Source organism: Balaenoptera ricei, chromosome 13 (assembly GCF_028023285.1).
Source record: "Balaenoptera ricei isolate mBalRic1 chromosome 13, mBalRic1.hap2, whole genome shotgun sequence".
Classification (NCBI taxonomy): Eukaryota; Metazoa; Chordata; class Mammalia; order Artiodactyla; family Balaenopteridae; genus Balaenoptera; species Balaenoptera ricei.
The window spans coordinates 12,550,948-12,571,931 of NC_082651.1; the positions used below are offsets into that span (position 1 = coordinate 12,550,948).

A 20,984-nucleotide genomic window follows, 5' to 3' on the forward strand; every position below is an offset into this window, starting at 1 on the left:
GTGAGCAAGGCAGGGATGAGTAAGCAGTAAAACCAGACGTAAGAGAAGCTGGGTCACGTGGTGTCTTGCAGGCCTTTGGCTTTTACTGAGTAGGATGGGAAGGCACTGGAGGGTTCTGAGCAGAGGAGTGGCTTGATCTGATTTTATTGGACAGGATTACTTTTGCTGCTAGGTGGAGAGGAGAATGAAACAGGTAAGCCATGAAATGCAAGTCAAAAAATAAAAACTATAAATGACCAATGAGAATTTTAAAGTCATTCCCATTTACTTACACAGAAATGACATAATAGTTCTGAGTTGGCAAAGGTTCACCCCACTCAAATAATCAATGTGGTGAAATGGGCACCTTTAAATGATGCTGGTGAAAATGTTGACTGCACAACCCTTTTTGAACATTACTTGACCTAGTAATCCCTCTTTTAGGGTTCAATTCTTGGGAAATGACTAGAGATGTACAGATTTACGTATAAAAGAATGTTTGCAAATTACTCATAAGAAAAAAACTGGTTCAACAATGTTCAGTTATTAGCTATTAATCACGATAAAACCACATGGTAGCCTATAAAATGAAGGAGGTTTTTTGAAGAATTTTTAATGATATGGGAAATTTTCATTGATATCATATTTATCTATAAAGCAACAGCAAAATGTTTAGAGTGGTTGTCTCTGAGTAGTATTATTTTCCTCTTAATTCCTCCATTTTCCAAATTCTCCTCAGTAAGCATGTATACTTTCATAATAAAGAAAAACAAATGATTTTTTTTAATGGATTTGCTGGTAGGAAACTAAAATGTATAGACAAGTACAGCCGAGTTACCTGGAGAAAGGTAAGTGTGTTCTACAGTGATTTCTTCAGAGTGACCCAGGCAAGGTTGCCCTGGGAGTGATCTCCAGAGGCAAAAGGAAATCACCAATACTGAAGACGCTACCCTGATTTTATAAATAACCTATTAAGGGCCTGGAAGAAAGTTTCTAGGGAGGGAGATGAGGAATGCAGCTTTGTATCATTAGCAGACTAGATACTTAGGCTAAAGCACTTTAAACCTCCTTCAAACCAAACCTTCCTCCTCACAGACCAAGCAATTGTGTGTGAAAAGACAGTCTGAGCTTCAGAAAAGAACATTGTCATGAGTCAGAAGATACAATGCAGGCCCAGTTTTGAGCAAATCTCTAGTCTGTGATTTCTTCGTAATTCAGTTTCTTCATCAATAAAATCAAGACTATTACTACTAATCCGAGCATAACTTATAGCCATTTTACAAAGATGAAATGAGAAATAATAGCCAAAGTGCTTTACCATATTATGAAAATGCAATAATTCTAATTACTAGTAAAATGTTATTAAATAGTAATGATATTTGACTTAAAATGTATAGATACAATAAGCCTTAGCATTATTCCATTTTGTTGAATGAGGTATGCCCATTAGTAAACTGGTATGTTGTATACTCTGAATTCTGCACAACCAATTATGCAAACATCATTGGTGGATTTGTTTTTTGGTTTGGTTGCTCTCTTCTTTCTTCCTTTCTTTATTTTTTATTACATTTAAAAAAATTTTTTAATAATTATTTTTTATTTTTTATTTTAATTATTTTATTTTATTTTATCTTCTTCTTTCTTTCTTTCTTTCTTCTTTTTCTCCCTTTTATTCTGAGCCATGTGGATGACAGGCTCTTGGTGCTCCAGCCAGGCATCAGGGCTGTGCCTCTGAAGTGGGAGAGCCAAGTTCAGGACGTTGGCCCACAAAAGACCTCCCAGCTCCATGTAATATCAAACGGCGAAAATCTCCCAGAGATCTCCATCTCAATGCCAAGACCCAGCTTCACTCAACGACCAGCAAGCTACAATGCTGTACACCCTATGCCAAACAGCTAGCAAGACAGGAACACAAACCCACCCATTAGCAGAGAGGCTGCCTAAAATCATAATAAGGTCACAGACACCCCGAAACACACCACCAGACATGGACCTGCCCATCAGAAAGACAAGATCCAGCCTCATCCACCAGAACACAGGCACTACTCCCCTCCACCAGGAAGCCTACACAACCCACTGAACCAACCGTAGCCACTGGGGGCAGACACCAAAAACAACGGGAACTACGAACCTGCAGCCTCTGGAAAGGAGACCCCAAACACAGTAAGTTAACCAAAATGAGAAGACAGAGAAACACACAGCAGATGAAGGAGCAAGGTAAAAACCCACCAGACGTAACAAATGAAGAGGAAATAGGCAGTCTACCTGAAAAAGAATTCAGAATAATGATAGTAAAGATGATCCAAAATCTTGGAAATAGAATGGAGAAAATACAAGAAATGTTTAACAAGGACCTAGAAGAACTAAAGAGCAAACAAACAGTGATGAACAACACAATAAATGAAATTAAAAATTCTCTAGAGGGTATCAACAGCAGAATAACTGAGGCAGAAGAACGGATAAGTGACCTGGAAGATAAAATAGTGGAAATAACTACAGCAGAGCAGGATAAAGAAAAAAAAATGAAAAGAATTGAGGACAGGCTCAGAGACCTCTGGGAGAACATTAAACGCACCAACATTAGAATTACAGGGGTCCCAGAATAAGAAGAGAAAAAGAAAGGGACTGAGAAAATATTTGAAGAGATTATAGTTGAAAACTTCCCTAATATGGGAAAGGAAGTAGTTAATCAAGTCCAGGAAGCACAGAGAGTACCATACAGGATAAATCCAAGGAGAAACGTGCCAAGACATACATTAATCAAACTATCAAAAATTAAATACAAACAAAAAATAATAAAAGCAGCAAGGGAAAAACAACAAATAACATACAAGGGAATCCCCATAAGGTTAACAGTTGATCGTTCAGCAGAAACTCTGCAAGCAAGAAGGGAGTGGCAGGACATATTTAAAGTGATGAAGGGGAAAAACCTACAACCAAGATTACTTTACCCAGAAAGGATGTCATTCAGATTTGACGGAGAAATTAAAACCTTTACAGACAAGCAGAAGCTAAGAGAATTCAGCACCACCAAACCAGCTCTGCAACAAATGCTAAAGGAACTTCTCTAGGCAGGAAACACAAGAGAAGGAAAAGACCTGCAATAACAAACCCAAAACAATTAAGAAAATGGTAATAGGAACATACATATCAATAATTACCTTAAATGTAAATGGATTAAATGCTCCAAACAGAAGACACAGACTGGCTGAATGGATACAAAAACAAGACCCATATATATGCTGTCTACAACAGACCCACTTCAGACCTAGGGACACATACAGACTGAAAGTTAGGGGACGGAAAAAGATATTCCATTTAAATGGAAATCAAAAGAAAGCTGGAGTAGCAATTCTCATATCAGACAAAATAGACTTTAAAACAAAGACTATACAAGAGACAAAGAAGGACACTACATAATGATCAAGGGATCAATCCAAGAAGAAGATATAACAACTGTAAATATTTATGCACCCAACATAGGAGCACCTCAATACATAAGGCCAATGCTAACAGCCATAAAAGGGGAAATGACAGTAACACAATCATAGTAGGGGACTTTAACACCCCACTTTCACCAATGGACAGATCATCCAAAATGAAAATAAATAAGGAAACAAAAGCTTTAAATGATACATTAAACAAGATGGACTTAATTGATATTTATAGGACATTCCATCCAAAAACAACAGAATACACTTTCTTCTCAAGTGCTCATGGAACATTCTCCAGGATAGATCATATCTTGGGTCACAAATCAAGCTTTGGTATCTTTAAGAAAATTAAAATCGTATCAAGTATCTTTTCCGACCACAATGCTATGAGACTAGATATCAATTACAGGGAAAAAATCTGTAAAAAATACAAACACATGGAGGTTAAACAATGCACTACTTATTGACCAAGAGGTAACTGAAGAAATCAAAGAGGAAATCAAAAAATACCTAGAAACAAATGACAATGAACACACGATGACCCAAAACCTATGGGATGCAGCAAAAGCAGTTCTAAGAGGGAGGTTTACAGCAATACAATCCTACCTTAAGAAACAAGAAACATCTCAAATAAACAACCTAACCTTACACCTAAAGCAATTAGAGAAACAAGAACAAAAAAACCCCCAAAGTTAGCAGAAGGAAAGAAATCATAAAGATCAGATCAGAAATAAATAAAAAAGGAATGAAGGAAACAATAGCAAAGATCAATAAAACTAAAAGCTGGTTCTTTGAGAAGATAAAATTGATAAACCATTAGCCAGACTCATCTAGAAAAAAAGAGAGAAGACTCAAATCAATAGAATTAGAAATGAAAAAGGAGAAGTAACTACTGACACTGCAGGAATACAAAGGATCATGAGCGATTACTACAAGCAACTATATGCCAATAAAATGGACAACCTGGAAGAAATGGACAAATTCTTAGAAATGCACAACCTTTCAAGACTGAACCAGGAAGAAATAGAAAATATGAACAGACCAATCACAAGTAATGAAATTGAAACTGTGATTAAAAATCTTCCAACAAACAAAAGCCCAGGACCAGATGGCTTCACAGGCGAATTCTATCGAACAGTTAGAGAAGAGCTAACACCTATCCTTCTCAAACTCTTCCAAAATATAACAGAGGGAGGAACACTCCCAAACTCATTCTACAAGGCCACCATCACACTGATACCAAAACCAGACAAAGATGTTACAAAGAAAGAAAACTACAGGCCAGTATCACTGATGAATATAGATGCAAAAATCCTCAACAAGATACTAGCAAACAGAATCCAGCAGCACGTTAAGAGGATCATACACCATGATCAAGTGGGTTTTATCCCAGGAATGCAAGGATTCTTCAATATACGCAAATCAATCAATGTGATACACCACATTAACAAATTGAAGGAGAAAAACCATATGATCATCTCAATAGATGCAGAGAAAGCTTTAGACAAAATTCAACACCCACTTATAACAAAATCCCTCCAGAAAGGAGGCATAGAGGGAACTTACCTCAACATAATAAAGGCCATATTTGACAAACCCACAGCCAACATCATCCTCAATGGTGAAAAACTGAAACCATTTCCACTAAGATCAGGAACAAGACAAGGTTGCCCACTCTCACCACTATTATTCAACATAGTTTTGGAAGTTTTAGACATGGCAAGCAGAGAAGGAAAAAAAAAGGAATCCAAACTGGAAAGAAGAAGTAAAGCTGTCACTGTTTGCAGATGACATGATACTATACATAGAGAATCCTAAAGATGCTACCAGAAAACTACTAGAGCTAATCAATGAATTTGGTAAAGTAGCAGGATACAAAATTAATGCACAGAAATCTCTTGCATTCCTATACACTAATGATGAAAAATCTGAAAGTGAAATTAAGAAAACACTCCCATTTACCACTGCAACAAAAAGAATAAAATATCACGGAATAAACCTACCAAAGGAGACAAAAGACCTGTATGCAGAAAATTATAAGACACTGATGAAAGAAATTAAAGATGATACAAATAGATGGAGAGATATACCATGTTCTTGGATTGGAAGAATCAATAGTGTGAAAATGACTCTACTACCCAAAGCAATCTACAGATTCAATGCAATCCCTATCAAACTACCACTGGCATTTTTCACAGAACTAGAACAAAAAATCTCACAATTTGTATGGAAACACAAAAGACCACGAATAGCCAAAGCAATCTTGAGAAAGAAAAACAGAGCTGGAGTAATCAGGCTCCCTGACTTCAGACGATATTACAAAGCTACAGTAATCAAGACAGTATGGTACTGGCACAAAAACAGAAATATAGATCAATGGAACAGGATAGAAAGCCCAGAGATAAACCCACGCACATGTGGTCACCTTATCTTTGATAAAGGAGGCAAGAATATACAGTGGAGAAAAGACAGCCTCTTCAATATGTGGCGCTAGGAAAACTGGACAGTTGCATGTAAAAGAATGAAATTAGAACACTCCCTAACACCATACACAAAAATAAACTCAAAATGGATTCAAGACCTAAATGTAAGACCGGACACTATAAAACTCTTAGAGGAAAACATAGGCAGAACACTCCATGACATAAATCACAGCAAGATCCTTTTTGACCCACCTCCTAGAGAAATGGAAATAAAAACAAACAAATGGGACCTAATGAAACTTAAAAGCTTTTGCACAGCAAAGGAAACCATAAACAAGACAAAAAGACAACCTTCAGAATGGGAGAAAATATTTGCAAATGAAGCAACTGACAGAGGATTAATCTCCAAAATTTACAAGCAGCTCATGCAGCTCAATATCAAAAAAACGAACAACCCAATCCAAAAATGGGCAGAAGACCTAAATAGACATTTCTCCAAAGAAGATATACAGATTGCCAACAAACACATGAAAGAATGCTCAACATCACTAATTACTAGAGAAATGCAAATCAAAACTACAATGAGATATCATCTCACACCGGTCAGAATGGCCATCACCAAAAAAATCTACAAACAATAAATGCTGGAGACGGTGTGGAGAAAAGGGAATCCTCTTGCACTGTTGGTGGGAATGTAAATTGATACAGCCACTATGGAGAACAGTATGGAGGTTCCTTAAAAAACTAAAAATAGAACTACCATATGACCCAGCAATCCCACTACTGGGCATATACCCTGAGAAAACCATAATTCAGAAAGAGTCATGTACCACAATGTTCATTGCAGCTCTATTTACAATAGCTAGGACATAGAAGCAACCTAAGTGTCCATCGACAGATGAATGGATAAAGAAGATATGGCACACACACACAATGGAATATTACTCAGCCATAAAAAGAAACAAAATTGAGTTATTTGTAGTGAGGTGGATGGACCTAGAGTCTGTCATACAGAGTGAAGTAAGTCAGAAAAACAAATACCATATGCTAACACATATATATGGAATCTAAAAAAAAACAATGGTCATGAAGAACCTAGGGGCAAGACGGGAATAAACACACAGACCGACTAGAGAATGGACTTGAGGATATGGGGAGGGGGAAGGGTAAGCTGGGACAAAATGAGAGAGTGGCATGGACATATATACACTACCAAATGTAAAACAGATAGCTAGTGAGAAGCAGCTGCATAACACAGGGAGATCAGCTCAGTGCTTTGTGACCACCTAGAGGGGTGGGATAGGGAAGGTGGGAGGGAGGGAGACGCAAGAGGGAAGAGCTATGGGGATATATGTATAACTGATTCACTTTGTTATAAAGCAGAAACTAACACACCATTGTAAAGCAATTATACTCCAATAAAGATGTTAAAAAAAAATTATGCAAACATTACATTTTATATAACAACATTTTAGATAACAGAATATCTCAGGAGGAAAAACCATTATCTGTACTTACATTCCTTGTCCATGCTAAGCGGTCTGTGTTATAACCCATCATGTTCATGAGACAAGTCACAAATAAGTTCCACTCTGAGTGATAACTGGGTCCTCCCGGAGCACTGTGGACACTGTACCACTTGACAAGCATCTGAACAGCTACTTCTTTTGGCAGGATAAATTTAATTGCTTGCAAACAAGTTTGTACTATTGAAAGCAAAGATTAATTTTAGTATGCTTCTTATGCATGCATTTATTTTCCCCTTTTACTAAGAACATTTTTTAATTACTACTATATAAAGGCCAAGTACTATGAAAAAAGAACTGCCATTAAAGAGCCAATGGGATGCAAATCTGACCTAGCCAATCAACTGACACTGAATTTAACAGGGCTTGCGAGAGGTCTCAGGGCAGCTTTCTGATCATTAATTTTGGATCAGAAATAGAGTAACCAAAGAGCTGAGATTACCTAAGACAGAACTGATTGACATCCATGGCCCTGACAGTTATTAACTGTTCCCCATTTCACTCTCAAAAATGTCCTAGTTTGGACAATAAGTTAAAGGCCATTCTAACAAAAACACACAATTTCCACATTAATAAATTCATATAAAATATTGCTTCAATACTTCAGTAAATATGTAATAATCAATATATACCTCCTCAAATAGCAATGCTTACCTAGCATTAAAATATGTTCTGAATGATTGAACATTCTGGTTAACCAAAGCTTTATAACTTTTCATTATTTCTGACAGCATTGTTTCTAAAATGTTTTACATGCTCTCTGATCAATCAATACCATGTAAACTATAACTTTCTTAATGACTCAATATCATTAGTATGACTATCACTTACAGTGCTACACTGTCATACAGCGACCCCCTCAGGGTGGCAAGGGCTACTGCTATAAAGAGGCCTGGGTCTGCTTTTAGTAGGAAATGGCCCCAAACTGCAATGCTTTCGTATCCTCCCATAATCTCTTTAGAGGATTCTTTTCTTCCCTTCCCACTGGCACTGTCACCGGGGCCCATCCTCAGCAGCATATGCTTTTTCTCATCAATTTGCTATGTGTGTGCATACACAGCAAAGGTTGGAATCAAATGAAACCAATGTCAGAAAACCTAATAGTCAAGTTTGTCATGATTGAATCCAAAATAAGTGTAAACCAGATACTGCCTGAGGGGCTGAGGAAAGCTTTATAAGTAAAGTACAAAAACTTACGTGCATGAACTATGTGACATCTATTTGCTCGTGAGAGAGTAAGATTTTTTTTTTTTTTAATTAACCTGTTATTTGTTTTTATGTACTTTGGTTAGGCTTATACTTCTTGAGATCACTGGCTAAATACCTTTCAGAAAAGCAAGGCATCTCCATACGAACTCAGAATATCATTTACTACACCAATGAAAGATACTTCCTAAAACGCAAAAGTCATTCTAGCCCACTTACCAAATTCCAGAATTCACACAATCTGCCAACGCTCTGCTCTGGCAGTTAGACTTTGAAACTAATAGATGTCCTGAATTTTCTTATATCATACAAGCTTTCTTTTCTTAATTTACATTTGTTGGCAAATCTTTTCAATTCCACAGTTTTCTTTACTATTCTATGTTCAAAATATTCTTCACCTAGTACTTTCCAAATTGCATTTCAGTAATACTTCAAGCAGACTCCAATTTTATCAAAATACTCCTGAGTGTATTTTTACTATAATGTTAAGTTTTATTCAGTTAAAGGCAATTATGTTAATTTTCAATTTATCTAACAATTGAGAGATATATTTTTGGATTAAAAACCATCAATATGCCGAAAACTATTTTAGTTGCTTGGGCTTCCTTGTTTTTGAGATTTTCTTGCAAGAGGCATGTCCATACGCTGTAATCTCACTGCATGGCTTCTTTTTCATAAGAAATCTCACAGAAGCAGAACTAGCACACACTTCACGGGTTCCCCCAGCCTTAGAGCACACATGGAGCAGACAGCACAAAATGCCCCCCAGCTCTTTTTTATAGCTTCTCAGCACAGTAAAAAACTCCATCTCATGGCTTCAAAAACAGCAAAAAATTTTAAAACCCCAATTATTCATGTAAATCAGCAATTACTCCAAATCTTTTAAATCAAACTAAGAACACACAAAAGTGAGGTTTGATTCTTAATCGTACCTAATTCAGAGGTGGCAATTTCAGGAATAGTGATCCTAACCATGGAGCCATTACTCAGTTCCTAGGGAAAAGAATGGAAACAAATAAGAGCGAGTAAATAGAATCTGTGCATTCTAAGTCTCTGAATGTCTTAAAAATAGCTGATGCTTTACAAGACTGTCAAACAAAAATGCAATAAAATAAATGAAAAACAAGCAATATTTTTCAAACAGAACTGAATACTTCGAAGTTTTAGAAACAATCAATGTACTTATTTGTAAAACATTTACAAAAATTCTTGTCTTTAATAAAGTGTCTAATTTTCATATAGACACTTGAGTCACCATCACCAAGAAAAAGAGGCTCACTTTTAATAGAAAGGCAAAAACCATGCCCGTATAAAATTCAACTGATTGAACAAGCTTTGTTTTCAATACATTTTTTCATAATACATGAACTTCAGAAAAGTTGGGCGGAGCTTCTTTAAAGTAAAATAGGGCAAAAAAATGACACATAACAAGAGATTTTAAAAATCACAAGAAACATTTGTTTCCATTTTTCACAAAATTCTGCGTTCTGCAAACTTTAAATAACAGTCACAATTCTTGGAAAGTTGCCTAACCTTTTAAAAATAAATATGCATACTTACTAGCGTTACCCTGTTATGGACAGGGTCTCTTATAGAATGAATGTAAGTTCCAAGCTGTTGGAAAGTACAATCCTCATTATAGAGAGAATCATGAAGCTTTGAAGAATCCCTTAGTTCTGGAACTGGGGACAACAGAACAGCCTGGAAAAAGTCATAAATACAACCCATGTGAAGCATGTTTTGAGAAATTAAGGTTAAAGAAACTATGTATCTTTTTTGCATATGGCCTAGCAATTGTACATAATGATTTAAAACCATTCTGCTCTAAACATGACTAAGTACCTTGTAGCAGACCAAGGTCCTCACCAAAAGCAACTAGAAAAAGTCGATAAAAATAGCACATCTGATGGACAGCACTACAAAGCTGTGGAGACTACCTGGACTTGAGGGACCAAGATCAGGAGAGGAAGAAAGGAATCGGAAGGAGGTAGCCCCAGAGTCTTACAGCACTTGGGATCTAATTGGTCTATCTGCAATCCCAAGATAAACCTATCTAAAACACAAACCCTAACATTCTTAACTCCATGCTCAAAAACCTATAATACCCTGGAGACTGCATTTGGAATAAAAACCTTTTCATCCTTTCTTTTTCAAGAGCATGTTAGGAAGACAGTGTAAATCCTAGCTCTACCACTTATTAGCTGTATGTTGTTAGACCAGTAACCTCCTTGTACCTCTCTATGTGCCCATTTGTAAAACAAGGATTAATATTTTCCTAATAAAGTTGTTTTAAGGGATTAAATGAGTTAATACATATAAAACACTCAGAACAGTGCCTAGTACATAGATAACACTAGAAAACAGGTTATTATTATCCCACCCCCTGCCCTGCCTCACCCAAGAGACTACGTGTACTTTTATAAGCATTCATTCATTCCACAGACTTGCTGAGTCTTCACTTGTATGCTGGGAGATGGAGATACAACTATGAGTTAAAATGTTCTGCACTGTCCTGCCTCCACATGCACACCCATGCAATTCCACTTACCCCAAAGCCCCCTTCCATCTACAGACATCCTACTTACCCTCCAGGTCCAAACCAAGGTAGACACGTCTCTGGAAGAGGAGCCTTTGATTCCACCACATCATCCCATCAGAATGTATCTTCCTATCAGTGAATCTCCTATGGTACTCTCTGTTCCTCTTAAGTCTTAATAGTCTACCTATCTTAAATTATAATCTCTTAAAACAGACAGTACATCTGTTCCACCCAAGTAAATTGTGAGATCCCTAGATGAAAAAGAATGCATCACTTTCCTCACTGCAGCACCTTCAAAAAGTACCTTACACATCAGAAGGGAAGTCAATGTATGTTTACTGAATCATTTGTGTTTCAAAATATACACATTCTACAAGCATTAGCCAAACTTCCAATTCTGTCACCGTTAAAACAGAAAAAAGTTAACCATGGAAAGAACTAATATTTGACCAAACTTCTTTAAAACACTATTAATTTTTGACAACACCTACTCCCTGTCTTACCTCATCCAGGGATCCAAGCAGCTTACTCAGAGGGTTAGGAGTACTAACGCTGTCAAGCGGGGTGCTGGGCCGAGGCATCGTGTTCGACATTGTCAGGGAGGGAGCTGGCAGCCCAGGAATAAAAACCTTTCCCACCTTTAAGCAATAAAAAAATGTGGAAAAAAATTAGCTTTAATGTTTTTGTTGTTGTTGTTGTTGTTTTGGCCACGCCACACGGCTTATAGGATCTTAGTTCCCCGACCAGGGATTGAACCCTGCAGTGGAAGCTCAGAGTCCTAACTACTGGACCACCAGGGAATTCCCTACTGTATCATGTTCTTAAATGAAACGTTAAGGCATGTAAGCATATATTTCTTTAGATATTTCAAAGTCTATGATCACCAAACACAACTAAAAAACAAAGAGAATTAAAATTTTAATAATGTATCAAACTCTACCTATCAACTACATAAATTCTTAGTCTGGCATAAATTCTTAGTCTGATTCCTTCTTTTCATAACTAAGGACTTTTCTGGGGGCAGGAAACAGGCGGAATGTTAATATAGTCAGACACTATACAAAATTCACGTATACTATGCATTTTTCTACCTCATTGGTGGTAAAGGCAGCAGAGACACTAAGCTTTCAGAGGCTATAAGCATCGATCTTGTTAAGTATTTTCCTGGCAGAGAGAAAGACATCAATTACTTCTTGGGAGCCAAAAAATTTAGGCTGAAGCGATACTCAAGAAATTAAATCCAACCTAATTCAAACCGTACTCTCTAGCTCACAATCTGTCTTCTGTCATAAACTTTCAAATACCTCTTCCTCAAAAAAAATTTACATCAACTCTACATTGAACTTAAAAGAATGAGCCAACAATCCATGCTAACCACTCCTTCCTTTTAGCTACCCACAGGGTTCTCAGGAAAAACACAACAGAAATTCACACCCACACAGGCTGAAAACTCTTGATAAGACTAAAAGGAGATACTCAGAACTAAAGTGGAATTTTGACAATATACATATTTATGTCAATATACTACCCGAAAGCTAATAAAATTACAGAAGTTGCCCAAATAAAATCCTTAGGATTAAAAAACAAAAATGACAGAACTAGTATATATAAAGTTTTTGTGAAACTGACCAACAATGAGTGACCCATGTGTGAAACTGACCAACAATGACACAGTAAAAGATCTGAGAACAATGATCTGTAACACCATTCGGTTCTCAAACTGCCCTCTAGGTAATGTGGAAGTTGAGGCAGACCACAATCTCATTACGGGAGCAGACAGGAAAAAAGACCCAATCAGGAAAGGAATAGCTAGAAAACTTTTAGACAATGACCAACCTACTCCAGACAAACACGATAGGAAAATACTGCACCCCACCCCTCGGCCCTGTGAACAAAGGCCAAGTGGAAGCCTGGACTTCCATTATCACCTGGCTGTAATGAGGCACCAATCTGGGAAAAACAAAAACAAAAAGCTAACAGTACCTTGGGTTAGCAAGATTGTAAAGAAACTTCGAGAGCTCTCCTTGATGCAACCTACACTTTGGAAAACAATGTGTCACCATGTGGCTAAGTTGAATATGCATATATTCTAAAGGCTAGGAGATATATATTTTTTAAAAACTTTTTAAGCATTGTTTATTAGAGGAAACAGCAAAACAACCCTAGTGGCTGGTAAAGTTCTCGTATAATCATACAATGGAAAACTAGGTAACAGTGCGTGCGTCAACAACAGCTACACGTCAACACAAATAAATCTAAAAATAATATAATGTTGAGCAAAATAAGTCAGAGAAGAGTATGTGGTATGTTTTCTTTATATGAAAATTCAAAAACAAGGAAAACTAAACAATTTACTCGTCAGTGATACATAGATAACTGCAAAAACTAGTAATAAAAACAAGGGACTGATTTATTCCAAGTAAGGATCTCTGGGGGATGAGGATACAATGAGAAAAGAAAATCCAAGAGACTGTAAATATATGGCAACATCCTATTTCTTAACCTGGGTAGTGGTTATATGAATGTTCACTTCATTATCCTTCAAACTATGTGTATTTAAATTTCATAATTTAAATTTGTAAAATTTACATTATTCCGTACGTAAAGTTCACAACTGTTTAAAAAGACACAGACAACATATATATTATACATTTAATACAGTGAAACTTTACTAAAATTTTGAGACTTAAGAAAGCTACCCATAAATCAATTTCAAAACTATATTCTTTATAAAACTTCAATTAACTTTTTTCTTTTTTTTTAAATTATCTATATTCATTAAAGTTTCCCCAACTGCCCTGTTTTCATAGTGCCAATCCATCTAATGACAGTGAGTCCTAGACCTCCAAATAAGGCCCAACCTAAATTGAAGACTTCATTGTCAACTCTTACAAGAATCTTCTGCCAAATTCTATAGACAGGAGGTAACACATTTTAAATATCAAACTAAAGTAACATTAAAAAATAATAATTAAGGAAGTAGTCCTACTAAAAGCATGAAATGCTATTTATTACTTACCCGAACCACTCCTGTGTACAGCACCAGGTTTCCACTGCCTTCCAGGACCAGCATAGTGTCTATCTTCTAAAAAAAAAAAAAAAAAAAGGCAAAAATTTTATTTTCCAATCTGTGCAAATTTTAAAGCACAATGATTTTCAACTTCTCAAGAAATGTGCCTGCATTTACCTCCACTGGAGCTGCATCCTTTGCGTGTATGTTGGTGACGGAGCCAAAGATGAGCTGGGTTTTATCATTACTCTCTTGAAACTTTACACATCTAAATATTCAAATTAAAAAAGAAATACACTATTGATATATGCAACAACCTCTACTGATCTCAAGGGTATTATACTAACTGTAAAAAGCCAATTTCAAAAGGTTACTTACTGTATGATTCCACTTATAAAACATTTTCAAATGACAAAATTATAGAGATGGAGAACAGATTAGTGGTTGCCAGGGATTGGGGACTGTGGTAGATGGGTGTGGTGTATGTGACTCTAAAGTGGGTAGCATGAGGAAGATCTGTGAGGTGATAAAGAAGTTCTCAACCTTGATTGGGGTGTTTGCACAAATCTACACGTGATAAAATTTCATGGAATCATATACACACACAAATGAGTACACGTAAAACTGATGAAGTTTGAATGAGGCCCATTAATCGTACTGATGTCAATTTCCTTCTTTTAACAATGCACTATAGATATGTAAGATGTTACCTCTGGGGGAAAAAGTGCAGGCTACACAGGACCTCTAATACTTTACAACATCCTGTGATCTATAATAATTTCAAAATTAAAGGTCAATAAATTGGTAAATATATAAATACACATTTTACCTAAGAAGATACATGAATGGCTAATAAGCACATGAGAAGATGCTCAACATCATAAGTCATTAGGGAAATGCAAATTAAAACCACTTCAGGGGCTTCTCTGGTGGCACAGAGGTTAAGAATCCGCCTGCCAATGCAGGGGACACAGGTTCGATCCCTGGTCCAGGAAGATCCCACATGCCATGGAGCAACTAAGCCTGTGCGCCACAACAGCTGAGTCTGCGCTCTAGAGCCCGCGTGCCACAACTACTGAAGCCTGCTCTCCACAGCTACTGAAGCCTGCGCGCCTAGAGCCCGTGCTCTGCAACAAGAGAAGCCACCACAGTGAGAAGCCCGCGCACCGCAAGAAGAGTAGCCCCCCTGCTCACCGCAACTAGAGAAAGCCCACGCGCAGCAACGAACACCCAACGCACCCAAAAAGTAAATAAATAAATAAAATTTTAAAAAACCACTTCACACGCACCAGAATGGCTACAATCAAAGAAAACGACAATATCAAATCTTGTCGAAAGGAACCAAGATGGCGGAGTAGAAGGCGTGCTCTCACTCCCTCTTGTGAGAATACCAGAATCACAACTAGCTGCTGGACAATCATCAACAGGAAGACACTGGAACTCACCAAAAAAGATACCCCACATCCAAAGACAAAGGAGAAGCCACAATGAGACGGTAGGAGGGGCGCAATCAGTAAAATCAAGTCCCATAACTGCTGGGTGGGTGACTCACAGACTGGCGAACACTTATACCACAGAAGTCCACCCACTGGAGTGAAGGTTCTGAGCCCCACATCAAGTTTCCCAACCTGGGCGTCCGGCAACGGGAGGAGGAATTCCTAGAGAATCAAACTTTGAAGCCTAGTGGGATTCGATTGCAGGACTTCGACAGGACTGGGGGAAACAGAGATTCCACTCTTGGAGGGCACACACAAAGTAGTGTGTGCATCGGGACCCAGGGGAAGGAGCAGTGACCCCAGGGGAGACTGAACCAGACCTACCTGCTAGTGTTGGAGGGTCTCCTGCAGAGGCGGGGGATAGCTGGGGCTCACCATGGGGACAAGGACACTGGCAGCAGAAGTTCTGGGAAGTACTCCTTGGCGTAAGCCCTCCCAGAGTCTGCCATTAGCCCCACCAAAGAGCCCAGGTAGGCTCCAGTGTTGGTTTGCCTCAGGCCAAACAACCAACAGGGAGGGAACCCAGCCCCACCCATCAGCAGTCAAGTGGATTAAAGCTTTACTGAGCTCTGCCCACCAGAGCAACAGTCAGCTCTAACCACCACCAATCACTCCCATCAGGAAACTTACACAAGCCTCTTAGACAGCCTCATCCACCAGAGGGCAGACAGCAGAAGCAAGAACTACAATCCTGCAGCCTGTGGAACAAACCCCACATTCAAAGAAAGACAGACAAGATGAAAAGGCAGAGGGCTATGTACCAGATGAAGGAACAAGATAAAATCCCAGAAAAACAACTAAATGAAGTGGAGATAGGCAACCTTCCAGAAAAAGAATTCAGAATAATGATAGTGAAGATGATCCAGGACCTCGGAAAAAGAATGGAGGCAAAGATCGAGAAGATGTAAGAAATGTTTAACAAAGACCTAGAAGAATTAAAGGACAAACAAACAGAGATGAACAATACAATAACTGAAATGAAAACTACACTAGAAGGAATCAATAGCAGAATAACTGAGGCAGAAGAATGGATAAGTGACCTGGAAGACAGAATGGTGGAATTCACTGATGCGGAACAAAATAAAAAACAATGAAAAGAAATGATGAAAGCCAAAGAGACCTCTGGGACAATACTAAACACAACAACATTCGCATTATAGGGGTCCCAGAAGGAGAAGACAGAGAGAAAGGACCAGAGAAAATATTTGAAGAGATTATAGTCGAAAACTTCCCAAACATGGGAAAGGAAATAGCCACCCAAGTCCAGGAGGCGCAGCGAGTCCCATACAGGATAAACCCAAGAAGAAACACACCAACACACATAGTAATCAAATTGGCAAAAATTAAAGACAAAGAAAAATTATTGAAAGCATCAAGGGAAAAATGACAAATAACACACAAGGGAATTCCCATAAGGTTAACAGCTGATTTCTCAGCAGAAACTCTACAAGCCAGAAGGGAGTGGCATGATATACTAAAAGTGGTGAAAGGGAAGAACCTACAACCAAGATTACTCTACCCAGCAAGGATCTCATTCAGATTCGATGGAGAAATCAAAAGCTTTACAGACAAGCAAAAGCTAAGAGAATGCAGCACCACCAAACCAGCTCTACAACAAATGCTAAAGGAACTTCTCTAGGCAGGAAACACAAGAGAAGAATAGGACCTACAAAAACAAACCCAAAACAATTAAGAAAATGGTCATAGGAACATACATATCGATAATTACCTTAAACGTGAATGGATTAAATGCTCCAACCAAAAGACACAGGCTGGCTGAATGGATACAAAAACAAGACCCATATACATGCTGTCTACAAGAGACCCACTTCAGACCTAGGGACACATACAGACTGAAAGTGAGGGGATGGAAAAAGATATTCCATGCAAATGGAAATCAAAAGAAAGCTGGAGTAGCAATACTCATATCAGATAAAACAGACTTTAAAATAAAGAATGTTACAAGAGACAAGGAAGGACACTACATAATGATCAAGGGATCAATCCAAGAAGAAGATACAACAATTATAAATATATATGCACCCAACAAAGGAGCACCTCAATACATAAGGCAACTGCTAACAGCTATAAAAGAGGAAATCGACAGTAACACAATAATAGTAGGGGACTTTAACACCTCACTTACAGCAATGGACAGATCATCCAAAATGAAAATAAATAAGGAAACAGAAGCTTTAAATGACACAATAGACCAGATAGATTTAATTGATATTTATAGGACATTCCATCCAAAAACAGCAGATTACACTTTCTTCTCAAGTGCGCATGGAACATTCTCCAGGATAGATCACATCTTGGGTCACAAATCAAGCCTCAGTAAATTTAAGAAAACTGAAATCATATCAAGCATCTTTTCTGACCACCACGCTATGAGATTAGAAATGAATTACAGGGAAAAAAAACGTAAAAAACACAAACACATGGAGGCTAAACAATACGTTACTAAATAACCAAGAGATCACTGAAGAAATCAAAGAGGAAATCAAAAAATAACTAGAGACAAATGACAATGAAAACACGACGATCCAAAACCTATGATATGCAGCAAAAGCACTTCTAAGAGGGAAGTTTATTAGCTATACAAGCCTACCTCAAGAAACAAGAAAAATCTCAAATAAACAATCTAAACTTACACCTAAAGGAACTAGAGAAAGAAGAACAAACAAAACCCAAAGTTAGCAGAAGGAAAGAAATCATAAAGATCAGAGCAGAAATAAATGAAATAGAAACAAAGAAAACAATAGCAAAGATCAATAAAACTAAAAGCTGGATCTTTGAGAAGATAAACAAAATTGAAAATCCATAAGCCAGACTTATCAAGAAAAAGAGGGAGAGGACTCAAATCAATACAATTAGAAATGAAAAAGGAGAAGTTACAACAGACACCGCAGAAACACAAAGCATCCTAACAGACTACTACAAGCAACTCTGTGCCAATAAAATGGACAACCTGGAAGAAATGGACAAATTCTTAGAAAGGTATAACCTTCCAAGACTAAACCAGGAAGAAATAGAACATATGAACAGACCAATCACAAGTAATGAAATTGAAACTGTGATTAAAAATCTTCCAACAAACAAAAGTCCAGGACCAGATGGCTTCACAGGTGATTCTATCAAACACTTAGAGAAGAGCTAACACACATTCTTCTCAAAATTTTCCAAAGAATTGCAGAGCAAGGAACACTCCCAAACTCATTCTATGAGGCCACCATCACCCTGATACCAAAACCAGACAAAGATACCACAAAAAAAGAAAATTACAGACCAATATCACTGATGAATATAGATGCAAAAATCCTCAACAAAATACTAGCAAACAGAGTCCAACAACACATTAAAAGGATCATACACCATGATCAAGTGGGATTTATCCCAGTGATGCAAGGATTCTTCAATATACACAAATCAATCAATGTGATACACCATATTAACAAATTGAAGAATAAAAACCATATGATCATCTCAATAGATGCAGAAAAAGCTTTTGACCAAATTCAACACCGATTTATGATAAAAACTCTCCAGAAAGTGGGCACAGAGGGAACCTACCTCAACATAATAAAGGCCATATACGACAAACCCACAGCAAACATCATTCTCAATGGTGAAAAACTGAAAGCATTTCCTGTAAGATCAGGAACGAGACAAGGATGTCCACTCTCACCACTATTATTCAACATAGTTTTGGAAGTCCTAGCCATGGCAATCAGAGAAGAAAAAGAAATGAAAGGAATACAAATTGGAAAAGAAGAAGTAAAACTGGCACTGTTTGCAGATGACATGACACTATACATAGAGAATCCTAAAAATGCCACCAGACAACTACTAGAGCTAATCAATGAATTTGGTAAAGTTGCAGGATACAAAATTAATGCACAGAAATCTCTTGCATTCCTATACACTAATGATGAAAAATCTGAAAGAGAAAGTAAGGAAACACTCCCATTTACCACTGCAACAAAAACAATAAAATACCTAGGAATAAACCTACCTAGGGAGACAAAAGACCTGTACGCAGAAAACTATAAGACACTGATCAAAGAAATTAAAGATGATACCAACAGATGGAGAGGTATACCATGTTCTTGGATGGGAAGAAACAATAGTGTGAAAATGACTATACTACCTAAAGCAATCTACAGATTCAATGCAATCCCTATCAAATTACCAGTGGCATTTTTTATGGAACTAGAAAAAAAAAATCTTAAAATTTGTATGGAGACACAAAAGACCCCGAATAGCCAAAGCAGTCTTGAGGGAGAAAAACAGAGCGGGAGGACTCAGACTCCCTGACTTCAGACTATACTACAAAGCTACAGTAATCAAGACAATATGGTACTGGCACAAAAACAGAAATATAGATCATGGAACAGGATAGAAAGCCCAGAGATAAACTCACGCACCTATGGTCAACTAATCTATGACAAAGGAGGCAAGGATATACAATGGAGAAAAGACAGTCTCTTCAATAAGTGGTGCTGGGAAAACTGGACAGCTACATGTAAAAGAATGAAATTAGAACACTCCCTAACACCATACACAAAAATAAACTCAAAATGGATTCGAGACCTAAGTGTAAGACCGGACACTATAAAACTCTTAGAGGAAAACATAGGAAGAACACTCTGACATAAACCACAGCAAGATCTTTTTTGATCCACCTCCTAGAGTAATGGAAATAAAAACAAAAATAAACAAATGGGACCTAATGAAACTTCAAAGCTTTTGCACAGCAAAGGAAACCATAAACAAGACGAAAAGACAACCCTCAGAATGGGAGAAAATATCTGCAAACGAATCAACGGACAAAGGGTTAATCTCCAAAATATATAAACAGCTCATGCAGCTCAATATCAAAAAAACAAACACCCCAATCCAAAAATGGGCAGAAGACCTAAATAGACATTTCTCCAAAGAAGAGATAAAAATGGCCAAGAAGCACATGAAAAGCTGCTCAACATCACTAATTACTAGAGAAATGCAAATCAAAACTACAATGAGGTAACACCTCACACCACTTAGAATGGGCATCATCAGAAAATCTACAAACAAATGCTGGAGAGGGTGTGGAGAAAAGGGAACCCTCTTGCACTGTTGGTGGGATTGTAAATTGATACAGCCACTATGGAGAACAGTATGGGGGTTCCTTAAAAAACTAAAAACAGAATTACCATATGATCCAGCAATCCCACTACTGGGCATATACCCAGAGAAAACTATAATTCAAAAAGACACATGCACCCCAATGTTCATTGCAGCACTATTTACAATAGCCAGGTCATGGAAGCAACCTAAATGCCCATCGACAGACGAATGAATAAAGAAGTCATGGTACATATATACAATG

General features: G+C 37.5%; 1 protein-coding gene across 4 annotated transcripts in view; it reads right to left on the minus strand.

The window, feature by feature from the left end:
• Positions 1-20,984, minus strand: part of ANAPC1 (anaphase promoting complex subunit 1) — a 102,130-nt gene that overhangs the window by 66,128 nt on the left and 15,018 nt on the right. For all 4 annotated transcript variants that reach the window (XM_059942432.1, XM_059942431.1, XM_059942433.1 and 1 more), the window contains exons 12-17: positions 14,295-14,385; positions 14,127-14,192; positions 11,611-11,745; positions 10,129-10,269; positions 9,501-9,561; positions 7,355-7,542 (exon numbers count right to left, since the gene is read on the minus strand). In XM_059942432.1, coding sequence (XP_059798415.1) covers positions 7,355-7,542; positions 9,501-9,561; positions 10,129-10,269; positions 11,611-11,745; positions 14,127-14,192; positions 14,295-14,385 — 682 coding nt within the window. The remainder of the gene's footprint in view (positions 1-7,354; positions 7,543-9,500; positions 9,562-10,128; positions 10,270-11,610; positions 11,746-14,126; positions 14,193-14,294; positions 14,386-20,984) is intronic.